Genomic DNA, 26,292 nt, shown 5'->3' on the forward strand with positions numbered 1-26,292 from the left:
TCTTCCTAGACAATTATCAGGATAAGTTTTCTCAGCTTTGACCCTTTTGAGGGAGGTCAATGAGAAATCGAAAGAATGCAATATGAGCAAGGTTCCAGTGAGTAATAATGATTAAGAAATTTCTCTTCTCTCTGCCTTTTGACAGTAGGTGTTGTTGAAGACTGCTTTGTCTGCTAGTGTGGAAAAGAACCTGCGCTCATTTTAGAGGCTGCACATTAAAGTGACGCTCAGTAGATACAGCAGTGACACCACAGATAGCAACTTACACACTAGAATTTCTCATTGAAACCTATAAGCACATTTATTGTCCTTGTAAAGAATCTTTAGCTACATTTTTCTAAAGTTTTTTGTGAAAACAATTATTAGGCTTAAAGAACAAATAAAAATAACCTGATCTTGTTGATTTTATCAGTGATATTTCTGATAGAATGTTCAACAAGTTATAATTAACATTTAATTTCAAGATTCATGATTTTCATGTCAGCTTTAAACAGGACAGAAATTTCAAGAAAGACATAATCTAGCCATATTGTCTACAGGCCCACAATTCCACAGTTAGCTACAGACAGGACAAACATAAAATACAGGGAGTAACCAGGGCCATTACTATCTTGGGCTGGGCATCCCTGCAGGAAACTTAATTCTATGGATGGGATCATTTGAAACATGTATCAAGTATCCTCTGTTACAATATCTAAAATCTGGCCGGCGCCGCGGCTCACTAGGCTAATCCTCCACCTAGCAGTGCCAGCACACCGGGTTCTAGTCCCAGTCAGGGCGCCGGATTCTGTCCCGGTTGCCCCTCTTCCAGGCCAGCTCTCTGCTGTGGCCCGGGAGTGCAGTGGAGGATGGCCCAAGTACTTGGGCCCTGTACCCCATGGGAGACCTGGATAAGTACCTGGCTCCTGCCATCGGATCAGCGAGGTGCGCCGGCCGTGGCGGCCTTTGGAAGGTGAACCAACAGCAAAGGAAGACCTTTCTCTCTGGCTCTCTCTCTCACTGTCCACTCTGCATGTTAAAAAAAAAAAAAAATCTAAAATCTACTTTAAAATCCATTTGAAGAGGAAATGCAATTGGATATATGAGTCAGCTAAAGCTTCAACAGGAATCTTCTGAAGAGTCCACCCCTTCAACACCACTGTAAACAAAAAACTGCACACAAGAGACAGCTCATACAGGACACTCAACTATCTACCGAAATCAAACCGAGGTCTTGTTAGCATAGCATACTAATGTCTGCCATTGGATTTCTCCAGTAAAACTATTCAAGATGCGTGGATTAGCTAAAATCTCTCAGAGGTGTTCCACCACTATCCCTCTCTATAGACAAAGAATGAGAATCTACTGAAGGCTACAGTTTGGTGCTTTGGCTGCCTGAGAATTAAAACTTAAACAGGACTGGCTAAGTCCAATGGTTGAGTTAGACTTCGAGTTGCAACCTACAAAAGAAAAAGAGTTCTACCTCTGTGATGTGCTTGCTTCCATCAGAGCAAACTCTTCAGAAAAGATCATGGCGACAATCCACATAAGGACAGAGAGGTAGGTAACTCCAAGTGTATAAAGCAGGATTTCCAAATGATTTTGTTTTTGCTAGCCAACGAATATGTTTTTTTTTTAAAGATTTATTTATTTGAATGGCAGAGTTACAGAGAGGCAGAAGCGGAGAGAGAGATCTTCCATCTGCTGGTTCACTATCCAAATGGTTGCAGTGGCGGGAGCTGGGCTGATCTGAAGCCAGGAGCCAGGAGCTTTTTCTGGGTCTCCTACGTAGGTAGAGGGGTACAAGGACTTGGGCCATCTTCTACTGCTATCCAGGCCTCAGCAGAGAGCTGGATCAGAATTGGAGCAGCCAGAGTCTAACTGGCACCCAGATGGGATGCTGGCACTGCAGGCGGTGGCTTTACTCACTATGCCACAGCACTGATCCCATGAATATGTTTTATACATATCTTGTGTGAAGGAAGATTAGATACGAAAGTTGTTCCAGCTTGATCTGGCAGTAGGATGTCCATACTACTGATATTCATTCAAATTTCTACTTTACACTTGTTTTCCAAGCACTATTATTAATAGCACCCCTTCCTATGTTCTAAAAGTACCCCAGTTTGGATGTCAAAATATATGGATATTTTATGTAGAAATGAGATTGGGCTGAGAGTGGGGAGCTGAATATTATGGAATTTAAAATTCTTTTGAAGCCACAATTATCTACCAAAATGGACCTAAGACCTGTGACTATCACACTATTCCTGAAATGTGAACCAAATGTTGCTTTAAATTTCAGTCTATTTCACAAAACTAAGCTACCATTACTAAACTACTAGAGCTATGATATAACCTCATATTACCAGTTTGTGGGAACAATGAGCTACATTATTTGAATAAATCCTCCCACTAGGAACAACTGAAAATACTGAACAAAATATATTTCTAGGATATCATAAAGATAGCAAACCTAAGAAGATAGCAAGTAATTATGATACTAGGCAAAATGACAAGGGGCAGGTGTTTGGTATAGCAATTAAGACAAGTATCCCATATCAGATTGCACAGATTCAAATCCTGGCTCCACTCCTCATTCCACCCTCCTGCTAATGTACAACCTGGAAGGCAGAGGTGATGGATCAGGCAGTTATGTCCCTTCCACCCATGTGTATGTTCCAGACTGGGTTCCTGCCACTTGGCTTTGGCCTGGCCCAGCCTCAGCCATTGTGGGCATTTAAGGAATGAAGCAGTAAATGGGAGATTCTCTCTCTCTCTCTCTCTCTCTCTCTAATAAATAAAGAAAAATTTAAATGGAAGATGGAATACACAGCCGTGACCAGCTCACTAATGTTTTCTGCACTGAGCTTACATGCCAGTCCCAGCAAATCTAAACTTTTCATTGTCAGCTTCATTGGGTCAAGGGCCAAATATCACAGCTGAGAGCCCACATAAGGTACAGGTTTTAGACCTTCCCCACATTAAACTGTGGCTCAAAGGGCCATATGCTCAGGCCAACCTGTACAATGGACCCCCCCAGGAGCTTAGATCCACAGTAACCCTCAGCTCTAACACACAAAAAGGGGTGAATTCCCTCTGGAAGGCACTTCATCCTAGTTTTTAAGGTATTATAAACCACAGGAGTTGGGTCGGTGCTGTGGCTCACTAGGCTAATCCTCTGCCTGCAGCGCCAGTACCCCAGGTTCTAGTCCCAGTTGGGGCACCAGATTCTGTCCGGGTTGCTCCTCTTCCTGTCCAGGTCTCTGCTGTGGCCTGGGAAGGCAGTGGAGGATGGCCAAGAGCTTGGGCCCTGCACTCGCACAGGGAGACTGGGAGGAAGCTCCTGGCTCCTGGTCTCAGATCAGCGCAGCGCGCTGGCCGTAGCAACCATTTGGGGAGTGAACCAATGGAAGGAAGACCTTTCTCTCTCTCTCTCTCTCTCTGTCTCTCTCTCACTGTCTAACTCTGTCCAAAAAAATAAAATAAAAAAATAAAAATAAACCACAGGAGTGAATTTTTCATGTGACAGTTTCACCATTCCAATAGAAAAATTGTATTTATAAACATAAAAGGTCAGTATAGCAGTAACCATATAGATTCATTACTGCAGTCTGAGAGTTCAGGCCTTCATAATAACTTTTATACATTTGTACAGTTACTTACTGGGGCTGCCTTACTTGCGATTACTTCATCAATAAACCTAAAAACCTGCTCTCTTCTCTCCTTTCTGCATTTTGACTGTATGTCAAAATGCTGAGGACTCCACGTTTGCTATTTTAACAAAGAACCTATACCCACGTTAGTGGCTGAGCATGATGTAATACTCAGTAGATATGGCAATAAAACAATAATTAGACTTCTGACACCTAAAATGCAAACTTGACATGCTCATTACTGGGCACTTTAAAATAGAACATTACAAAGTAAATTCGACTCTAGGCTTCTCCAGAGTTTTGACAGGAAGAAGAGAGAAAAGAATAGTTTCTGCTCTTTATTACAGTAGTACATATACTTTGTTGTAGAGATGCTTGCTGGAAAAGCACATTCTTGGAGGAGCAGCACATGTGAGTGAAAAGAACAGGATCGATCGACGAAGAGGCTTGGGTGCACTATCGGTATGTTCCATTAATGAGCTGCATGATGTGAGAAAGGAACTAAACCACTAGTAGGTCTTAGTTTTCTCTTCTATAAAATGACACTGGAGGTCTGGATAAATTCTGTGGTTGCTTCTATATCCACAATCAATGTTGTTTATGCTTCTGTGGATTTCTCAGGGGAGGCAAATTCTGAGAGAAAGAAGGCTTATTCTAGAGGCCACAAGTGATTTGCCCATGTAAATCGTGGTCCCAGATAATATACCAAGGCAGAACAGGACTTTACCCAAAAAAAAAAAGGCATAACTGCTTGCTTCCTTAGACTTTGAAGGCAACTTTTTTTTTTTTTTTGTAAGAAAATGGGTGTTCAGGGATTCAGAGATTCAGGCAATCACTTCACATCCTAATAGGATAAAGTTTATGCATAATTCTGTATGACCCTTCAACTACTGACGTCCATGCCATGTTATTGTTAGCATTGCATGTTAAGCGAGCAAATTTTCAATGAACTCTCTCTGGCTTTACCACAGACACAGATGTCAGGCGGACTCCTTTGTTCATAAGGTTCTCATTATTAACTTAGCCTGAGTTGAATATTTGACTGAAGGAAAGGACCATATCATTATTTTCAGATTTCATTCTATGACTTAACTGGGCTACATTTGCCAGCTTTAGAAACACCAAGTACTTCTTGGCGCCAGCCTTGGCATTCTCTTCTATGACTATTGCCCAAATGTTTCAGCTTGAGGAAGTCTCCTCACCATCAAAACAATTTAATAAAAACTTACACTGTGATTAAGAGTTACTCATCAATTGACAGGGCATACCAAACTTGTGCTATTTATGAATTATGCCCCATGATATTTTAAGCCGAACAAATAGAATCCACATTCATAAAGGGGTAAGCTAGAAAGCCAGTTAAACATTTTCATGATTTATAAGGTCTGTGTTGTACTTGAAACCATATTTCTTTAATAGGTAAACTGGCATTCCATTGAATAATTCAATCTGCTTTAAATCTATTCTAAGGTCCTGGGCAGCTTAAGGGACATTCTGAGTATAAATTCAATTCCTCTGTTCACCTTTAGGCAGTATCTCTCAACCTAAATGTGATAGAAGGATATAGCACAGAAATTGCTATTAACAATAAGGTAGACTTCAACTATTAAAATATTGACATGAAAATCATTTAGAAAATGTTAAAATCACTACATATAGAAATATTTTATGAGTCTCTTAAAGACTTCAGTTACAACAACAACATAAAAGAAATCACAAAAGGCCATGACATTGCTGTTTCCACGTGTCTAGACACGGTCAATAATATAAGTGGGCAAGAATAAATTGAAATTCTTTTTTGTGGTTAGTAGAAAAAACAATTTAATCCCCCTATATGCAGAAAAGCTCAGGAGTTTACACTGTAGTTGTATCCAAACTGCTGTATTAAGAGTGATCAGCTTTGTTACCTAAAATGCTATATATAACAATTTGCTTTAGTGACTCTGTCAGCATTTTACCATATCTTGGGTTGAGACTAAGAGATTATGTCCCATCTCCCATCTAACACCTTAAAGACATTCAAGATAAGAGGTACTTCAGGCTCTCTAATCATAAGAACATTCTGAAAGTAACAGCCGAAACACCCTCCCCATTGTGCTTCCTGTGTGCTCCGGTTGTGGAACAGCAGGTTACACCACTACCGGTGACGCCATTGTCCCTTATGGGTGCCAGTTCGAGTCCTGGCTGCTACACTGCTAAGCCAGCTACCTGCTAATGTGACTGGGAAAGCAATGAAAGAGGGCCCAAGTACTTGGGCCCTTGAGGCGCATGTGGGAGACATGGATGAAGTTCCAGGCTCCTGGCTTTGGCCTGTCCCGGCCATCGCAACCATTTGGGGAGGATACTCAACAGATGAAAGATCTTTCTCTTTCTCCCTCTCCCTCTCCCTATCTCTATAACTCTGCCTTTCAAACAAATAAATAGACCTAAAAGGAAAAAGAAATAAAGAAACATATATCCCTGTAATTTTCACATGGGTTGATAGAGAATTCCAGACTTACTTCCTCTTCTTCATTAAATTAGAGCAACAAACACTTGGGACTCAAGGCCCAATTAATTTTTCTCTCCTGCAGACTATTTTCTCCAAGAATTTTTTAATGACAGAGAAGTAATCTACTATCTGGTTCACACTAGTGTCTATCAGTAGCACTTTGAGCATGCCATCCAGAAGTCGATCCTTCAGATATGGTCTAAGTATTTACAGAGCACAGTGAACTAGTACTACTTATGAGGTAAAAATAATATTTTCAAAACAAGCTAAAAATATATGCAATGGACTAAATACTTCTGTCCTCCATAATTTCATATGTTGTAATCCTAACCCCCAAAGTGATGAGTTTCGGAGGCAGGGGGTCTTTGGGAGATGATTAGATCATGAATGGGATTAATGCTCTTACAAAAGACATGCAAGAGAGTTCTCTGATCCTCTTTTTGCCACATAAGTGTACAGGAAGATTACAGTCTACAACCCAGAAGATGACCCTAACAAAACCTTGCCGGCAACCAGATCTTGGAATTTGAACCTCTAGAACTGTGAGAAATAAATTTCTGTTGTTTTCAAGCCATCCAGTAGGATACTTAAAGCAGCCTGAACAATGATAACACAACATGTGAATTATGCTCTCAGCAAGATATAGAAATAAGAGAAACACCAAATTAATAAACCCTTTCAGAAGCATTCATGAGAGAAATATACCAACCTCAGTAGAAACAGAAACTCTAAGTTTAAAATAATTTTGTCACCAAACATTGTACTCTGTGGTCCAAGTTTCAGTACTTAAAAACTGAATTTTTATTTTACTTACCATGTTGTATGTCTTTCATATCTAAGTGAAGACTAGACATTAATATTCCAACTGCTTGTGATCTTTTGTTGCTTAATAACTTGACAACCTGCTCGAGGAAGGAAAAAGGAAAAACATTAATTTGAATCCCAAAATTTCTAATATACTTTTCAAAATCGTAAATGAAGAATAAATTAACAGAAAACGCCTTTTGTCACTACTTAAATTGTTCAAAACCAATTTTTCTGTGCTTGAAGAATGCTTTTGGGTTTTATGTCATAAATCTTTGGGATCCAATATTCCTCTTCCTCCCTCCCCCCCAGAATTCACTATTAGCTTCAAAGTCATGTTCTTTAATAGTGTTTTAAGAGCCTGATCTGTCAACAATTTTCTAATAGTCTAGAAAATTGGTCTCTGTAAAATAACAATTACATGTTTGATTATTTGCAGCCTGAGTTATAAAAAGTGTTTCTTTTTAAATACAGAGCCTTGAAACACTGGTCAAAAGTGAAGGGCAACATAAAAGTACACACATAGACAATTTGTTAGATCATATTGGTTGTTCTATAAAACAGAAAATGTGCTTTTATTTGGGTCATTAAGAAAGCTCACTATTTTATTGGCAGTTCCGTTATTCTGCATTTGACCCATTTTATGGAGAATTTTCCAACTAATTAATAGAGGGATACAACCATCAAATTAGCCGAGCAGCAGGCACTCAGGCACTCAATCTCAAGTCTGGCTATCTGGAAAGTCTTGAAGAGTCAGTACACACAACCTTAAGGGAAGGTTTCCTAAAGCAGAGGTGGGCAGCTTGTTACAGAACAGATGTGTCGGCTGGCCCCGCGGCTCACTTGGCTCAGCCTCCGCCTGAGATGCCGGCACCCCAGGGTTCTAGTCCCAATTGGGGCACTGGATTCTGTCCTGGTTGCTACTCTTCAGTCCAGCTCTCTGCTGTGGCCCTGGAAGGCAGTGGAGGATGGCCCAAGTGCTTGGGCCCTGCACCCACATGGAAGACCAGGAGGAAGCACCTGGCTCCTGGCTTTGGATCAGCGCAGTGCGCTGGCCATGGAGGCCATTTGGGGGGTGAATCAGCGGAAAAAGGAAGACCTTTCTCTCTGTCTCTCTCTCACTGTCTAACTCTGCCTGTCAAAAAAAAAAAAAAAAAAAAAAAAAACACAAAAAAACAGATGTGTCGAAACTGTGTTTTACAGACAATATAACACACCACCAATAAATCCTGCTTATGAAACTCTTATCCCAATTCCTGATCCTGTGAAGGACAGCAATTTCTATTTACTCTCCATGTTTTATTTTAAATCTGCTTAGAAAAACACTGGAGGAAAAGGAAAGAAAAGTGGTTATGGCCAAATTACCAGAAGTGACAGCTGCCTTAACAGCTATCACATTTGTTGACTTTGTATTCCTTTTTGGTTTAAGTTGGGTCAATCAGGAAACTAATAAAATAATCATACCCAGCTGTCACACGAAGTCACAGAGTAAAACAATATTCTTAACAGCAATAATAGCTTTCTTGGTTCCCCAGCAGGGATGGGGGTTGGGAATAAAACAAACCACTTTCAGAAGGACCAACCACAAAAACCTCCTGAGTCATTTCTGAAAACCTCCTGTGGTATGGGACAATACCTCACAAGAGGCACTGCTGGCTCAGAGGGAAATTGACATATAAATTTTGATTCTAAATGTATTCTTTAAACACTTTATTAAATTTCAACTAGGAAAAAATATCTTCAAAATTGAGTATGAATCCACTAGTATGGCAAAGTATGTCTATGAATGGTATCTCCCTTCAGAGCTGACAGAAACAAAAATTTAATATCAGAAAAGCAGAAGGTAGGAACTGTCTGAAAAACAATTCCTAACTTCAGATAAATGCATTCTGGGGCCCCTCCATGCTATTTGACAAAACTCCTTCTATGAAACTCCCTGTCACCTCCTGGTCCAGAAATGAAAAGGACATTTAAACTCATATACCATGTGACCGCCCTGCAGTGTTGGCATGTTCATCACACCTTTACAGAAACTCTACTCTAGAAGTCCTGGCCAGTTCTTCTCAGTCCCTTTGAAAGTGAACTATTCTGGGACTGGCATTGTGGCACAGCAAGTTAAGCTGCTGCCTGTGATACTGGCATTCCATATTAGAATGTTGATTCAAGTCTCAGCTGCTCTGCTTCTGATCCAGCTCTCTGCTAACGTGCCTGGGAAGCAGCAGAAGATGGCCTGAGTACTTGGTTCCCTACCACTCTTGTGAGAGACCCGGATGGAGTTCCAGGCCCAGCTCCAGCCATGGTGGCCATTTGGGGAGTGAATCAGCAGATGGAAGATTGATCGCTTTCTCTCTGAAACATGATTTTTCTATTAAAAATCAAATGTACTTGATTTTAAACTATTCTTATTTAAATACCTAAGATACTATGTACAAACAATAATTACCTATTACCTTCCAGAATGCATATACATTTAGGAGAGAAAAGATATCTAAAACGATGAACTCAGGTGTGGTATTATGGCACAGTGAGTTAAGCAACCACTTGGGATATCTGCAACCCATATTGGAGTGCCTAGTCCAAGTCCCTGCTATTCTGTGCTTCTTATCCAACATCCTGCTAATATACCGGGAAAGCAGCAAGTGATGATGGCCCAAGGGCTTGTGTTTCTGCCACCCATATGGGAGACCCATATGGAGTTTCTGGCTCTTGGCTTTGGCCTAGCCCAAACTTGGTTGTTGTGGGAACCTAGGAAGTAAACTATTGGATGGAAGCTCATTTGCTCTATCTGCCCTTCAATTAAAAATTAATAAATCTTTAAAAAACTAAAAAGGATGGACTCCAAATTTCCCTATGGTAATCCAAACATTATGCTATTAACTGCTGTCATTTTCTGTTCTTTTTTTCTCAATACTCTGGATAATAAGAACCTGAAGCTATCAAACTAGAACATGTTTAGAATCTAATGACCACAGTTGCAATGGAGAAAAAAGATTGGACTCTTCTAAGATTAAATAAGAATCCTTAGCCAAAAAGAGAAGAATTAGAACATATAATCAGAAAAAAAGGAATATTTTGAATTTGCCTATAGTCACACCAGATTCAACTAATTCTCTTAATGGAGTTATTATCTTGGGCTTCCCTAGGAGGCAGGATTTATGTATAGAGATTATGAATGTAGACTTCATAAAATAAAGTAGTACTTCTCAAACTTTAATGTGGAGCTTGGTCATTTGGGATCTTTTTTAAATAAATCTGGACAGAGCTGATGTTTCTCATATCTAACAACGTCCCAGGAAATACCAGTGTTTCTGGTGCACAGATCTTGTTTCTAGAATCTCCTACTTGTTTTCTAAAATATTCTCAAAAAACTACTACACCTAAAGCCTCAGTTCCCTCATCTAGAAAAACAGTAACAGCAACATCGGTTTCTAAAAGTGGTAATAAGGGCCAGCGCTGGGACGCAGCAGGTTAAAGCCCTGGCCTGAAGCGCCAGCATCCCACATGGGCGCCGGTTCTAGTCCCAGCTGCTCGTCTTCCAATCCAGCTCTTTGCTATGGCCTGGGATAGCAACAGAAGATGGCTCAAGTCCTTGGGCCCCTGCACCCACGTGGGAGACCTGGAAGAAGCTCCTGGCTCCGGCTTTGGATCGGCACAGCTCCAGCCATTGAGGCCATCTGGGGAGTGAACCAGCAGATGGAAGACCTCTCTCTGATCTCTACCTCTCTCTGTAACTCTTTCAGATAAATAAAATAAAATCTTGAAAAAAAAAAAAGTTGCAATAGATATTCAGTGTGATGCTGTACCTAACATTTTGTCAATGTGTCTAATACATAGTGTGTTCATTGCTATAAATGATAGTTATAAGAAGTTAAGTCTTGGGAAGACATTATAAATGCTTTGTCAAAAATGAAATTTTTGGCAGCTTTTATCTTAGTTCGATTCACTCAATTCATTGTGATACCAATTCATACACTAAAAGAAAAAATTCATATTCATTACTCCGTTTAATTTTTTTTTTTTTTTTTTTACATTCAGAGTAGGAAGAGAGAGAGAGAGACAGAGAGAAAGTTCTTCCTTTTCCATTGGTTCGCCCCCTCAGTGGCTGGTGCACCACGCTGATCCGAAGCCAGGAGCCAGGTGCTTCTCCTGGTCTCCCATGCGGGTGCAGGGCCCAAGCACTTGGGCCATTCTCCACTGCACTCCCAGGCCAGAGCAGAGAGCTGGACTGGAAGAGGAGCAACCAGAACAGAATCCAGTGCTCTGCCCGGGACTAGAACCCAGTGTGCCAGCTCCTCAGGCAGAGGATTAGCCTAGTGAGCTGTGGCGCCGGCCATACTCCGTTTAATTCTACAAGACATGTATTAAACTTTCCTTCCTCCTATGCAATTTTTTAAGAACTCAAAACCTCATTAGCTTAGTAGCATTTCCATGTTTGCAAATTATTTCTCTACTTAAATGCTCTTCCTTGGTAGTCTATGACCAATAAACATAATTGCTTTGAAAATATACTGTATTTGGCCATGAAAGGGAGTAAAACTGACATGTCCTATACATGTGGTCCCAGTAAAAACTTTCAAGACTCTAATATTGTTGATGTAATTAGGCTACTTAAGTAGAAACGTGATTAAAATAAACATTAACTAATTTTTGGTCTGAACAATTACTGTTATCAGTGAGATATCCTTTATCCCAACTGCCTTTTTTTTTTATTATTTAGTGATTTAGTGTATAAACTAAGTGAGTACTGGGAACTGCGACAGAAGAATCATGATAAAAGCAGAAAGGAAAAATAGTAATGTATTAACATCTATTTTGTAGATCATTAAATATTAATTTATTTTTTTTGTGTTATGTTGAATCCCCTTACTTGGATGATTACACACAGAAGTTCCTAACAATGGTACACCCAGTAAAATATACAATAGTTAAATCAACAGGTACACCACATCTTAAATACAAGCGTGCATTAGAAAAACCGAAAACTAGCAATTTTAATCAACTTGAGTTTTCTTTCAAATGCTATTATGTGAAAATGCATACTAAAATGATTCTTGGTCCTTTTTAAACAATTTATTTAAGACATTCAAGTTTCATGTATTTCATAGATACTTCCACTGCCCATTCTCCTTTCATCATGATGAAGGGAGGCAGACAGGGCACAGGTACATGTGAACAAGCCCACACCGCACCATGGTCCAGGCTGTGTGCTGCACAGCATATGGAATACAGGCAGAAGCTGGCCAGCCCAGGGATAGAGATGCATTTCTTTAATTCTAATTATAACTCTGGGTCTGAATTCTAGCATCAGCCTGTGAAGATCTTGGGTTTCTTGGTCTCTTTTCTTTAATCCTAAGTGTTCTGATCTGTGAAATGGGGGAAATACATCATAGAGTGGTCCATAAGATGATTATTTAGTTGTAAGCAGTGTTACCTACTCAAATGTGCATTGCAGGTTGCTGTCAGCCCACAGGCTAAATATCACTTGTCCACCAAAGGGATGAATATGTACAGAAATTGAAAGCAAGATTTAGAAATTTTAGAGTAATCTGATGGAGTAATATTTTGCCCATTGAATCTAGATCTGTATGTCTTTGATTTGAAAGTTTTTTCTAATTTCATTTTTCTAGTAAATCATATATATTTTATTGTACAAGAGTGCCAGAACAAGATGGACCAGGGATTTGAAAACCGGTTCTTTACTAGGCATACTATCTGTGGAAGCAAGGCCAAAATAATAATAAGAAGGACTTTGACACAAAATCTACTATAATTCCCTAGGCCTTTCCCTAATAGCCCTAAGACTAAAGAAAGAGGCAGAATTCTTGGCGAAACTTCAGGTTTCCACTGGTCCCCGTATAATAGACCATTCTACTTTGTTGCCTTCCCTCCACAACATCCCAGGACAAGCTTCAGATTCAATATCAATACCATGTTAAAACAGATTAAGAAGAATCAGAACAAACATGAGGATACCAACGCAAGTGATGTACAACATTCAGAAAAACATTCGACTGCATCGTATCTTTAAAAAAAATCAAAGCAGCAATTTGATTGTTACAGGTGAACTAGTCCTTTTACTTCTGAGTAAATATGATTTAGGAGAAAAAACTAAAGCATGAAATTCTTTAAAAAGATGAATATTACTTACTCCTCTAGAAATTTGTTAATTTTTTTCAATAATTCATTGATCATAACAACAGCCACAGGGAATAAACCAAGCACCATCTTGTGTTTTTTTTGTTTTTTTTGTTTTTTTTTTTTTTTTTTTTTTTTACATTCAGAGTAGGAAGAGAGAGAGAGAGAGAGAGAGAGAGAAAGGTCTTCCTTTACCGTTGGTTCACCCTCCAATGGCCGCTGCAGCCGGCACACCGAAGGCAGGAGCCAGGTGCTTCTCCTGGTCTCGCATGCGGGTGCAGGGCCCAAGGACTTGAGCCATCCTCCACGGCACTCCTGGGCCACAGCAGAGAGCTGGCCTGGAAGAGGGGCAACCTGGACAGAATCCGGTGCCCCGACCAGGACTAGAACCCAGTGTGCCAGCACCGCAAGGCGGAGGATTAGCCTAGTGAGCCACGGCGCCGGCTCCAAGCACCATCTTAAAATAAAAGTTGTGGGGCAGGCATTTGATGTTAAGACACTGTTTTGGAAGCCCATATGCCAAATCAGAGTGCATAGGTTTATGTCCTAGCTCCATTTCTGATTCCAGCTTCCTGCTAATATGCACCCTGGGAGGCAGCAAATGATGGCTCAAATAATTGAGTCCCTGTCACCCACATGTGCAGCCCAGACTGAGCTCTCAGCTCCAGGCTGAAGCCTGGTTCTGGCCCTCACTGTTTCAGGCATCCAGAGAGTAAACCAAGATCTCTGTCTGTCTTGGTCTTTCAAGTAAACACAAATGTTTGAAGGAATTGAAGTTGTGTAGCTCTTTTTTTTTAAAGGAGCATCTAAAACTTTAGTGTGAGAGAAAGATGGTAACTCCTTTTTTTCTACTGAAACCAAGTTTTTCTTAGGTGATAGCACAGAAAACTATTAAATCTCAGTGGACAGTGAAACAAGCATCAACTGGACTAGTGAAAGAAAATGTGAAGGGTGAGAAAAACTAACTTCAACTTTAGTTTTCACTAATTTTTAAATATATAACCAATTTTAAATATATAACCAAGAAATTTCAGATCCTATAGCAAGCAAAGTATTGGGGGAAGGTTAAGAAAAGCCCTTAGTTTCCATTCATTTGCCTTACCTCCTAACAGTGGTCACAAAATAAGATAATATTAATTCACTAAACAAACCTATTTGGATTAGTGCTTAAAGCAACTTGAAATCAGGGAGAGATCTTTAGTGGCAGACCTGCAAGCAATTAACCTAAGCTCAACACCAAGAGAGACAAGAACAGGGGTGTGCATTTGGCCTAGGAGTTAAGCTGCCAGATAGAACACCCTAGTCCCACATGCAAGTGCCTACGTCCAGTTCCAAGGTCTGAGTACAGATTCAAGCTTCCTAGTAATGCACACCCTAGGAGACAGCAAGTAATGGCTTAGATTCTTGGGCTCCTGCCACCCATGAGATTTGCACTGAGTGCTTAGCTACCAGCTTTGCTAGGCCCTTGAGGGGATGTGGGAAGTGAAGCAGCAGGTGGGAGTGTACATTTTCCCTCCTCCCCCACAACACACACACAATCAAGTAAACTTATACTTTCTAAAAGAGAGTGAGAGAACTACAAAAGACCACTCATCAATTCTCTAAAACTGTACCATCCAATACAGAGCTACTAACCATGTGGTTAATTGGGTACTTAAAATATGTACAGACCTACAAGACTTGTTTTCTTTTTTTCCTTAAGGATAAAAGAGAATATAAAATACCTAATTTGTAAAATGCTGAATACATGCTTAAGTGAAAGTATTTTGGCCCCTCTGTATTTTATGTTAATGTTAATATTAATCTTAATTTCACCTACTTTTGTATACTTTTTAAAATGTGGCTCCCAAAAATTTTTAAATTGCACATGTGCCTTGCATTTTATTTTTATTGGGTGGTAGTGAACAAGATCTAACAGGGGCTGGCATCATGGCACAGCAGGTTAAGCTGTCAGCTGGGATGCCAGGATCCCATATGAATGCTAGTTTGAGTCCTGGCTGCTCCACTTCTGATTCAGCGCCTTGCTAATGCATCTGGGAAAGCAGTGGAAGATGGCCCAAGTCCTGGGCCCCTGAACCCTTGTGGGAGACTGGGATAGAGTTCCAGGCTCCTGACTTCAGCCTGACTCAGCACTGACTGTTGTGGCCATGTGAGGAGTGAAGCAGCAGATAGAAAATCTTAATCTCTCTGTCTCTTCTTCTTTCTCTGTAACTCTGCCTTTCAAAGTAATAAATAAATCATTTAAAAAAAAAACTAACAACTTTGAACAAATTGTAATCATTTAATCCATTTAGCTTGAACCTAAAGTCCCTTTATTCTTTCTTCAGTTCAAACAAATAAAGATAACATGGTATTTATGTCAAAGACCCATTGACTATTGAGCTGGCCTTACTTACAAGTCAGAAAAAAACTACATGCTAAACGTGTTCTTTAGTAAATAGTATGGGTATTAGCAGGTTGGAAATATACTTAGACAGACAATGGAATACAGAGACTCCTATTGAGTGAAGGAAGATACTCCCTTCCCTCACCCACAATATTCCAGAGAATGAAAACATCATATATGCAAATCCCTTGCCCTTTAAATAAGATCTGAGCTGCCCTATCAATTAAATATGGCTCATATTACTTACTGATTATAAAACAAAAATTAAACTATAGAGTCTTAAAATAATTAATTTACTGTTTATATAAAATCCTACCCAAATCATTTTCATGTTAATTTCAACATAAAAAGAGTAGAAGGTTAGTAACCCATCATAATACCATCTCTCAGGTACAATCACTAAGGACAGTTTCATGGACATATTTCCATACCATTCCAAGAACCTCTATTACATTTCTCCTTAAATATTTCCCCCTGTAACAGACCACATTCTTGTGTAGTCCAGCCCATTGCATTGGATGCTCTAAATGGAGTCTAATGTTGGCATGCTACACATCTTCACTAAAATTTTCTGTCACATTCAACAGTATTTCTTTTTCTGGCATGTGCAACACCACTAATCATTTATTCTTGTATTTATCCTTTTTACAATATCATTTCATCTATTTTACTTTCTGCTCTGTAAATAATATTTTTTTAATTTTTGAGCAGGTTATATCTTTAATTATTTCTCTAGATTCTCTTGTCTGCATTTCCCACCACCTAACCAATGAGCACCCTTCTCTCTCCAGTCTCTCTCTTGCTCTGTTTCATTGCTTTTCTGTACAATCTGATGAGAACATCTATAACCTTTGAAAGACCTCACCTTTTTACATCTCATACCTAACACACTGTTCTGAGCTACTATTCTGTGTCTTTATTTCCCAGTCACTGCTACTTAGAGCCTTCCTTCCTCCTTCAACTCAACATGATCAAATACTAAGCATACTTGTTTAAAAAAAACTGAGAACCACTGTGGCAAGTTCTGACTTTAGGAATCTATGCCTCTTCATCCTTCTAGCAGTAACAGCTGAATTTTAACTGGATCTATACCAAGCCAGATAATTTCCACAGCCTACTTTATATTATGTATAGCAACAAAAACAAGTTATGGGCAAATGAAATGCAGGGAGCAAAAAAGTGTTGCCTCTGAAAGAAAACTTCTTGCCCTTCACTTCATTCTTTTTCTCAGGCCAAAGGAAGAATTACAGAAGGGAGTCATCCTCAGCCATACTACCCACTGCAGGTGAAGCAACAAAATAAGCTGGAATATGGATCTCTGGACAACCTGATGGAATAGAGGCACAGTACCTCCCTCAACACACACTTGTCCATACTTCTCATGAAAGTGAAATCAACTTCCTGCTTAATAAGATGAAAAGAGACAGCCAAACCAATAGTTTACCTAACATCTACTTAGCATCAGGTGTTGTGCTGGACATGGTGGTAAAAACACAGAAGACCAAGGAAATGAAAAAGCTCATCATCCTTTGCCCAGCCAGCTCTCTATCCCTATTTCTCTGTTATTGATATCACATCTCTAATTGCCAGCACGTTGACTCATCCTTCCTCTTTTTTCCTCACACCCAGCCACACATCAAATTACACCAATGTTTCCTTATCAAGATTTCTCTGTCACAGACACTGCAGGCAGAATGTGAGGTTGCCTCCAAGATCCCAGTGCTGCTCTTAGACCAATGTTCTGTTCTACCTTCATCATGCACTTTCCTTTAAAAGACATTCAGTGATTCCTTACAGCTCTGCTCTATTTTCCACATTCACAGGGTTAACTCTGACTGCTCACTGGACCAAAATTTTCAAGTCCCACTCTTCCACAGTGCTTTTCCTGAACATCCTCTGACCTTACACCTAATGTTTAAAACACTATCATCAGGGCCTGTGCAGTGGCATAGAAGGTTAATCCACCATCTACAGGGTCATCATCCCACATGGTTTGATTTCTGGTTGTTCCATTTCCAATCTAGCTCCCTGCAAATGTGTCTGAGAAAGCAGTAGAAGATGGCTCAAGTCCTTGTGCCTCTGCACCCATGTAGAAGACCCAGAAGAATCTCCTGGCTCCTAGTTTCAGATCAGTCCAGCTCCAGCCATTGGAAGGTCTTTCTCCCTCTCTCTGTAACTCTGCCTTTCAAATGAAATAAGTAAATCTTTGGGAAAAAAAAAGACTATGAGTTTCTCTTTTACTTTGTTAATACGCTATTTTCCTACTGGATAATACACATGATAAATTGCTGGGGCAACCGTCACTAAATTAAAAGTACCTGTACACAATGCCTGCATCAAATCACCTATTCCAATACCCAGCACAAAGATAAAAAATTGCAGCCAACCAATAAATATATATGGATTAAATGAACCTGTCTAAACTATTATTACTTTTTTAGATGGTCTCTATAACCTAGGAAAAATGATCCCCTCCCTTGGATGAAAATCAGAATCACTGAGGTACCTTCCTAAATTAACATTCCTGCTTTCCACTCCAAAGAGTCTTTTTCTTTTTCCTAGCATAGAGCCCTAGAATATGTATCTAAAGCACATGTGAATAAATATACACACACAGCTAACACTGATACAAATTTAGGAACCACTGAAAAGGAAGTGGTCAAATAATTCTTGAGCTGTGATTCTTCTTCTAAACTCAAATCAAAAACTGAAAATACTAACTTACCTAACACCACAGAATTATGCCAAAATGCAGTAGAAAGCAGCTCTGAACTATAATTATTATGTGAGTAACAAGATTAAATTAAAATATTTAATCAGCCAACAATGGTGTTTCTTATTAAGAAATTTTTTAAAGTATGTATTTTATATATATGATACTAGAAAATTAAGCTGACTCGCAAAAGGGCTCTACATTAAATATCCCATAACTCAATGTTTCTTGCAATTTCTTACTATGCAGTGACAATCAAGCACCAATGAAAGAAACCAAACAATTTCCTCACAGTCAAGATGCAGTCACAACAGAAGTTTTGTTTCCTAATTCCCAGTTAGGGTAATACAGTGCTTACTTCTGAAACACCATGGCACAGCCTTGCTAGAAACTGGGTATTAGCTTATAGGGATAAATGACCAGATTCAATAGGGCAAATCCTTTTCTGAGTATGGTAAGATAATAACAGTCAACTACAGAGATGAGGCAAAGGTAAATTCCAAAGCGAACTTACAGAATGCAAAAACTGCTGTTTCTCAGACAGATGTTCAAGTGCAAAGTAATATATGAGATGGTATGCAAAGCACTCAAGGAACAACAGAGGCCAAAAGCAGCCTCTGTTTTTCCAAATGGGAAAGTCACAGGAGAAAATGAGCAAATATGAAGTAGTAAAAGAAAATTAAATGAGTAACTTAAGAATGGAAGGAAATGCTGAGAGAATAATTCTCAGACTCAACATTCCCAGTGATTTGATCTCTAAAGTAGGAAATCTATATTTCAGACTATATCTTTGCCTCAATAAGTAAATTAGCAGTTATGTGACTTTGGACAAATTCATTAAACTGCAGGTCTCTATCTGTAGAATATAGTTAATATTCCATATGCAATATTTTCATAATTTGAGATAAAGTTAACAACATGTAAAATACTTTTAAACTATAAAACACATTTTTTGCAAGTTAGGTGTTGGTGTTATGTTTAGCAAAGCTAAACTAATAATTATGTTTTATAATGCTATAAAAGCACTTGAATTTATTTCAACAAGAACCACCAGAGATAATAAAAGGTGATAAGGAATAAACATCTAGAATTAAGAGAGCAAATAATCCACACATTGGCTAATTCTCACCTCCGTGGAAATTCACAAAGTTCTTTTTCTCTAAAAGTTCTTTAGACATACTGTGGATCATCTTATAACTTCAATTTTTAAATTTAATTTCCTTATTTGGGAAAGATAAATTCATCTCTAGATTTTCACCAAATGAGAATCAGGAACCAAGAGCCTGAAAACAGCCAGACATCTTAAATCTTAACTAGTCTACACTCAAAAGTGAAGAATGCTCTGCTTGTATGGGATTTTACAGAGCAAGAGGTTATCAGGTTTTCTTTAGTCTACACCCACAACCAAGGAGGACTGCAGTCTTATTTATACTACTACCTTCTCCTACTCAGATTAATGTTAAGCCTTGGGGCAGGGTGGCCGACCTCACAGGCATCCCACAGCATTCCAAGGCACTGCAGATGGCAGAGGACATTGACACTGACCATGCCCAGGAATGATATCGTCATACTATCTGGTTGGCACCAGACAATCCTCTCTATTAGGATAGCCTAGGCATAAGCTCAGGAACAAAGGAGCCAGTTTGCTAATTACTGAGATGACATCTGAACCCCTCTCACTGACTAAGAATCTAGAAGTCAATCTTGAAAATAAAGTGCAGTCTACTTGAGCAAAATTTGTCTGCTTTTTATCTAGGACCTAGATATGCCTCCTAGCAGAGGCATCAACCTATGGGAGACCTAAGGGCTACTAGCTTTACTGGTCCTGCTTTTGAGTCTCAGCTTTGGAAGTAGACTGGAAGTTATGGTATTTGGTAAAGTTACTAATAACAGCCTCTCAATGCTCTTACAATCTGTCAATCTCTCTCAGTTGGTTATCTTTTTAATTTTTGTTAATATAAAGAGAATAGATTTCATGTATTTCATACATACAATTCTAAGAAGACAACCAGTCTCCTCCCTCCCTCCCTTCTTCAATCCCCTCTCTTTCTTTTTTTCCTTTACTCTTGTACATGTTTAATGCATCACAAATCATAATGTTTGACAAGTAAAATGCAGAAGCAGAAAGACCATAGTTCCACAGTAATTTAGACAAGGGCTATAAATAATAATCATATCATAAGATGGCAGTTTCATTCTTATACTTTTGTTGAATTTTATATTAAATCCCACATATCAGAGAAAACATGATATTTGTCTTTTGGGAACTGGCTTATTATCTTGATGTGTATTTCTCTAATCTGGATGCTATTCTTTGACTGAGTAGGTTGTTATAATCTTTCCTGGTGCCAATTCTTGGTTCCTGCTTTGATTCTCATTTAGCCCATCACCATAATACAAGTTTCCTAGTTCCTTATCTCATGTTGTTCCAACTAACTGGAAATAAGAACTTGAAGAATGTGGAAGTCGGTGCATAGGATACCTTCTCACCAAACAAAAACTATCATCTACCTGGATCATTTACATTCCTTGAAAACAGTATCTCCCTCTACCATCTCTTGTCATTCAATGGACCACAATAATTCACTGTTAAATCAGAAATCAAGTCAGACATGAAAAATGTGTCCTACTACAAAAAAAAAAAAGATAATTTAGTAAACCCTAAGGCATATGTATCCTACACAGTTTTGAAAAAAGTAAACAGAGACAATGATACTTCTTTAGCCTACAAGATCAGCCACATTTACCCAATCAATGGTTTGATTATTCACTTAAAAGGGAGAGGGAGTGGATAAGGGGAGGGTTGCGGGTTGGAGGGACGTTATGGGGGGGGAGTCATTGTAATCAATATTCTGTAATTTGGAAATTTATATTCATTAAATAAAAGTTAAAAAAAGTGCAAACTATTAAAGGAGCAGAGCCATAGGCTGGTTCTAAACAAAGTCAAGTTGAACGCAGTAATTATATATCTTAATTGACATATAACATACTGAAATCACATTGGCCAAAATAATAACTATTATGTACTGAGTCACAGAAGAAAACAATATTCAGTATGGAAAATTACTGAAAGATCCAAGACAATGAGAAGCAGGTGAGGATTTCATAATAGGTTGCATTTCCAAATTCATTTTTATTAAAAATATATACGCAGGGGCCGGCGCTGTGGCATAGGGGGTAAAACCACCGCCTGCAGTTCTGGCATCCCATATGGGTGCCGGTTCAAATCCCAGCTGCTCCACTTCTGATCCAGAAGTGGATCCCACTGCCTGGGAAAGCAGTGGAAGATGGCCCAATTTCTTGGGCCCCTGCACCAGTGTGGGAGACCTGGAAGAATCTCCTGGCTTCAGATCAGCCCAGCTCTGCCTGTTGTGGCCATTTGGGGAGAGAATCAGTGGATGGAAGATTCTCTCTCTCTGCCTCTCTGTAACTCTTTCAAATAAATAAATAAATTTTTAAATATATATATATATACTCAAATATACTTTGCTGAATTCATAAAAACATATCTCAAAAATATATGTCAAATGCTAATAAAATACATGTGTAACAACATTAATACGCTGTAAACTGGAATTTCCAAATTCACTTTTCATTTAAAAAATTATAGTAACATGCAATATAAGCTTAAGTAAATACTACTTGCTCTTAAAATGCTTTTCTAATTAAAACATTATCACAAATCTCCATCTTTCTTTATTTCATATAGAACAGAGAAAAACATGTAGAGGCATTTAAATTCTTTGAATTTAAACCATATACAATCTTCTCTTTTATATTCTTTGAACATAGCCTTTTGCCAGTCTAGCCAGTTTTGTCATATAGAACATATGCAGGGTATAATTTTGTTCTTCACCCTTTCAAGTATCTTGGTAGTCAGAAAACAATGTTGAGTCCATCTGATTACATACAAGTCTACCTAAGCTATATTTTCCCTTTCAGAATTTTCTCTAAAATTCTGGTATTAGATATATGCCTGTCTACAATGTTCACATTATGTTTTGAGTATTTAAAATTCAGTAGGAACCATTATAGGCTGATTAAAATTAAATGATCAGAAAACCATGAAATTGTGAGTACAATATCTAAACATTTAATGATATTGCCAAAATATTTGAATATCAAGTATGTTTCTACAAAATATGGATATCTATTTCTTAATATTTTGGTATTATCTCAATAGAGGACATTAATTGTCATGAGTAAAAGATATAATATAGATTATAAGGTTAACAATAACCATGAAGAAATAAAAGGCTCATGTTGACACCATTTGCATATGTATTATTAATTCGTGACAATAATGTATTGAGATAACATTATTTGATTTTATAATAAAGGTCTTTATCTATTCTAATAATCACTACAAAAACCCAGTGAAGTTAGAGCTACTACAGTCCAGATGCTCCAGATGAAATGATTTGCTGAAGGTCACACATCCATTTAGTGTCAGAGCCAGGATATGAATCCAAGCAGTGTGGCTCCAGGTTCCACCTTCTTAAGCACTATCTTGTACCACCTATGTGGTTTAATATGGAGAGCCCACTTCTGCCAAGTAACTTCCCAAATCTCATTTCCTCCACTATTTCCTTAATATCCTGTGTTATCTTATACAAAACAAATGGACAGATAAAACATAAAGAGATTAAATTATTTTTCAAATTGTTAGCTAAAAAACAAACCACAAAAGATAACACTCATCTGAATCTTCTTCTTACATATAACTCAATTTCAGGGAAATCGTGAAAAAGGAGTACCAAACCTAACTGATTCCCTTCCTTTGTAGTTATAACAACAAAATGCTAACGAAAATTTTAGATGTAAAGATTTCTAAAGCAGAAGTTAAATGTGCAGGAAACAACCAACCACCTAGTATATATTTATTAAGTAGAATCACCAAATAAATGCTGCACGATTCACTGACTAGTTACTCAATTTGTGGATTAGTCGGGTATTTTGCATCTCCCCCTGCTCTCTAGCCACTAGCGTGATGTTTCTTTTTGGCTCTTCTGGAAAGTCAAGACCCATTTTCTAATTCTATCCACTGAATCTGTACTTAGATGCATTTGATTCTACCCTATGGAAGAAGACATTCTAAGCTTTCTTACAAGTTTACAATCTATTTTTGGAAATGACACACTGAGTAAGTCACTGGCTAATTTTCCAAAGACCTCTTAGAGTTTGGAAGTAAAAGAGAGATAAACATTGATTTGCCAGTGAACTAATTTATTATGCTCATTTTTAGAGAATAAAGGTTTCAACATGTGAGTTTATGTCTTTGCAGACCAATAGTTTTCTTTCTGATGGCACCATTTTCCTGGATCATAAATTTAGCATTTTTTCTTTCTTCACAATTCCATTTATAGCAACACATACAATACCAAGTAATTATTTCACATCCTAATCCAACAACAGCCAATTCTCTCATTATTCTTATCCTTGAAGATACCTTCTAATCTATTGTTCCAAAACCTCAAGTGTTTAGTTATACAATAAATAGTTCTTCTAAAGTATATATTTTAATTTTTAAATTTTATACTTATAATTTTATAACATTGTTATTAAAGTATATCCATAGTAAAGTGAGAAAAGTCAACTATAGGGTCCATGTAATTGCTACTTATATATACAACCTTGTAACTGTCACTCTAATCACTATATAGAACATTATGAACAACCCTGAAGGGTCCGTTCACACCTCCCTCCTAGTATATAGTCTCCCTCCCTAAAAGTTTCATTCTGACTTTGGTTGCCACATACTATTTTTGCCAATTTTGGAATATCAGGGAAATGGAAATATCCTGTTTATATTGGCTTTTGTCTCTGAAATCCATCAGCATTGAGAATTTAACAGTACACTGTTATTCCTCATTCCTGTGTACTATTATACTGTGCAGTTATGTTACAATTTATTTCTTATTTCAATATTGACAGTAGTTATGAAGGGTTTTAGTACTGAGGTATTACAAATAGTGCTACTATGAACATTCTTATATACATATTATATATGAATATATATATGAATACACAGATAAGAACCAAAACTACCATGATGATGGGATATACATATATATATATATGTTAATTGATTTTCCAAAGTAATTGTAGTTGTAATTGTTTGTACTTGTGTAGAACTAATGAAATAAAAATTCATATTTTTAACAATTTTCTCAGATTTATAAAATTGCAATGATAAAAAATGTTAAGTATTTCAGAACAAAATTATAAGATTAAATAAGTCACCTAGGATTCTATAAACCAGTTAAAATGTTTTTAGAAAGATGTTGCAGATCTATAACGTTCAAAACCATGTTTACAAAAACATACATGAACAAGTAGACTAAAATAAGTATTCACTGACAAAGTTATGTCTTTACCCGTGATCCATGGCTGACCATTCAGAAGCAGGGGCTACAGGGATATACAAGGTATACTTCAGTTGTTCATAAGCATACCTACTGAATAAATACCCAGTGGGTAGCTAACATGTAACTCCTAAATGTTCCTCAAATCAAGACTTCATCCTCGATGATTGGTGCCTGCAATTGAGCATCATTCTCTTTTCCAGAACACTATAGTCGGCTGACAAAGCTCCTTGGCTTCGGATCAGTGCAATGTGCCGGCCGCGGCAGCCACTGGAGGGTGAACCAACGGTAAAGGAAGACATTTCTCTCTGTCTCTGTCTCTCTCTCTGTCTCTCTCTCTCTCTGTCCACTCTGCCTGTCAAAAAAAAAAAAAAAAAAAAAAAAAAAAAACCAAGATGGTGCTTCGTTTATTCCTTGTGGCCGCGGCGGCCATTGGAGGGTGAACCAACGGCAAAAGGAAGACCTTTCTTTTTTCTCTCTGTCTCTGTCCACTCTGCCTGTCCAAAAAAAAAAAAAAAAAAAAAAAAAGAATCAAATGCTATCTGAGTATAAAGTTTGTTTCTCCCATCTGAGGATCATTCTGCTGAGTTTTGGATATCATGAAGGTAGAGAAACTCAAATATTCCTGGGAAGTCTCCATATTTAAGTCAGTTCTGATGTCTTTCACATTCTGTCTTATTCTGCAATCTCCCTATTCCACCCTCTAAAGCTAAAATAGTAAGCTCAGCACTTGGCACCCAGTTAGTATTCAACAGTCATGGAGTGAATTAATGCCACATGGAATATTTGGTTATCTTACCATTCCTATGATGTTCCTTTATGTGACTACACCATGACTCAATCTGAGGGGAAGACATGTGTCTCATTCTGTAAGTGATTCCATCCCAAGATAAAAAAGCCAGCTGGGGTATTTAATTAGTCTATTTCTAAAAATTCAAAAGAAGGAAAGACACTAAAAATACAGAGCTATAAATAAAATGCACAATAGCAATTCTCCTGGATAGGAAACTGATAATGGCAAGACCAGTTGCATAAAAACACAGTCCAAGCAAAGGAGTGTGCTAGGGGCACTAAGGGCTGATATGCACAGTTAAGTCAAAATTGACCTGAAGAATAAATAGTTCTTACAAAAATACCTAAACATTTTCTATGTGGGTGACAACTCATCCGTCTATACCTGTTAATTATCTGTTTAAAAATCATTGACAGAGTTAATAGTTAGCCATCAACTTAATAAATCCACAAATTGCTACTTCAGTTTTCTGATCATTTTTATGCTATGAGAAAAGAGATAGAAAGATGGCCTAAGGATCAAAGCTCCAAATCCCAGTCCCTTCCATTTGTACTCCCAGATGTTCAGAAAACATTATATCCCTCTGATCCTTACCTACCATTAATGAAAGCAACACTGAATTTGCTTAAGATACAGAAAGGAAGGGTCACTAAATTTTCTAAAGGCATCTCGATGAAAAGTTAAACCAGAAGTAGCGAACAAGAAGAAAACAAAAGACTCCGGAAATAAACACATAGATGAAGATAATTTTTATATGGCCTTTTCAAAAAGTATAAGCAGAAACAGGTCATCTGTAATGCTGGTGATAGACTCACACCATGTAGTATCCCACAGTAATAGGGACTTGGAATACGCAGTTAAAAGCCTGGTGAGATGCTTAAGCCAACAGCTCCCATCCTAAAGAGAATGCATGGTGCTAGTGAGAGGAGAGAAAAACCACTTTCAGGTAATCAGCTGTGAGGAAATCACC

General features: G+C 38.2%; 1 protein-coding gene and 1 long non-coding RNA gene across 5 annotated transcripts in view; one reads left to right on the forward strand and one right to left on the reverse strand.

Moving 5' to 3' along the window:
• The window catches only part of LOC100356313 (formin-2), a 355,035-nt gene that overhangs the window by 195,116 nt on the left and 133,627 nt on the right, over positions 1 to 26,292 (reverse strand). Inside the window, exon 7 of one of the 2 annotated variants that reach the window (XM_008268219.4) lies at positions 6,941 to 7,028. In XM_008268219.4, the coding sequence (XP_008266441.1) occupies positions 6,941 to 7,028 (88 nt within the window). Of the gene's footprint in view, positions 1 to 6,940; positions 7,032 to 26,292 lie in introns of both variants that reach the window. The other variant, XM_070055559.1, reaches the window with a different exon arrangement.
• On the forward strand, positions 1,111 to 17,807 carry LOC127483566 (uncharacterized). Of its 3 annotated transcripts, none has more exons than XR_007909981.2 (3): positions 1,111 to 1,539; positions 4,005 to 4,097; positions 16,683 to 17,807. It is a non-coding gene; the product is annotated as an uncharacterized lncRNA (long non-coding RNA). The 3 variants fall into 3 exon arrangements; XR_011381526.1 differs by having other exon boundaries at positions 17,476 to 17,807; XR_011381525.1 differs by lacking the exon at positions 16,683 to 17,807 and adding an exon at positions 9,123 to 10,007.

This window comes from Oryctolagus cuniculus, chromosome 13, assembly GCF_964237555.1.
Source record: "Oryctolagus cuniculus chromosome 13, mOryCun1.1, whole genome shotgun sequence".
In the NCBI taxonomy this organism is placed as follows: Eukaryota; Metazoa; Chordata; class Mammalia; order Lagomorpha; family Leporidae; genus Oryctolagus; species Oryctolagus cuniculus.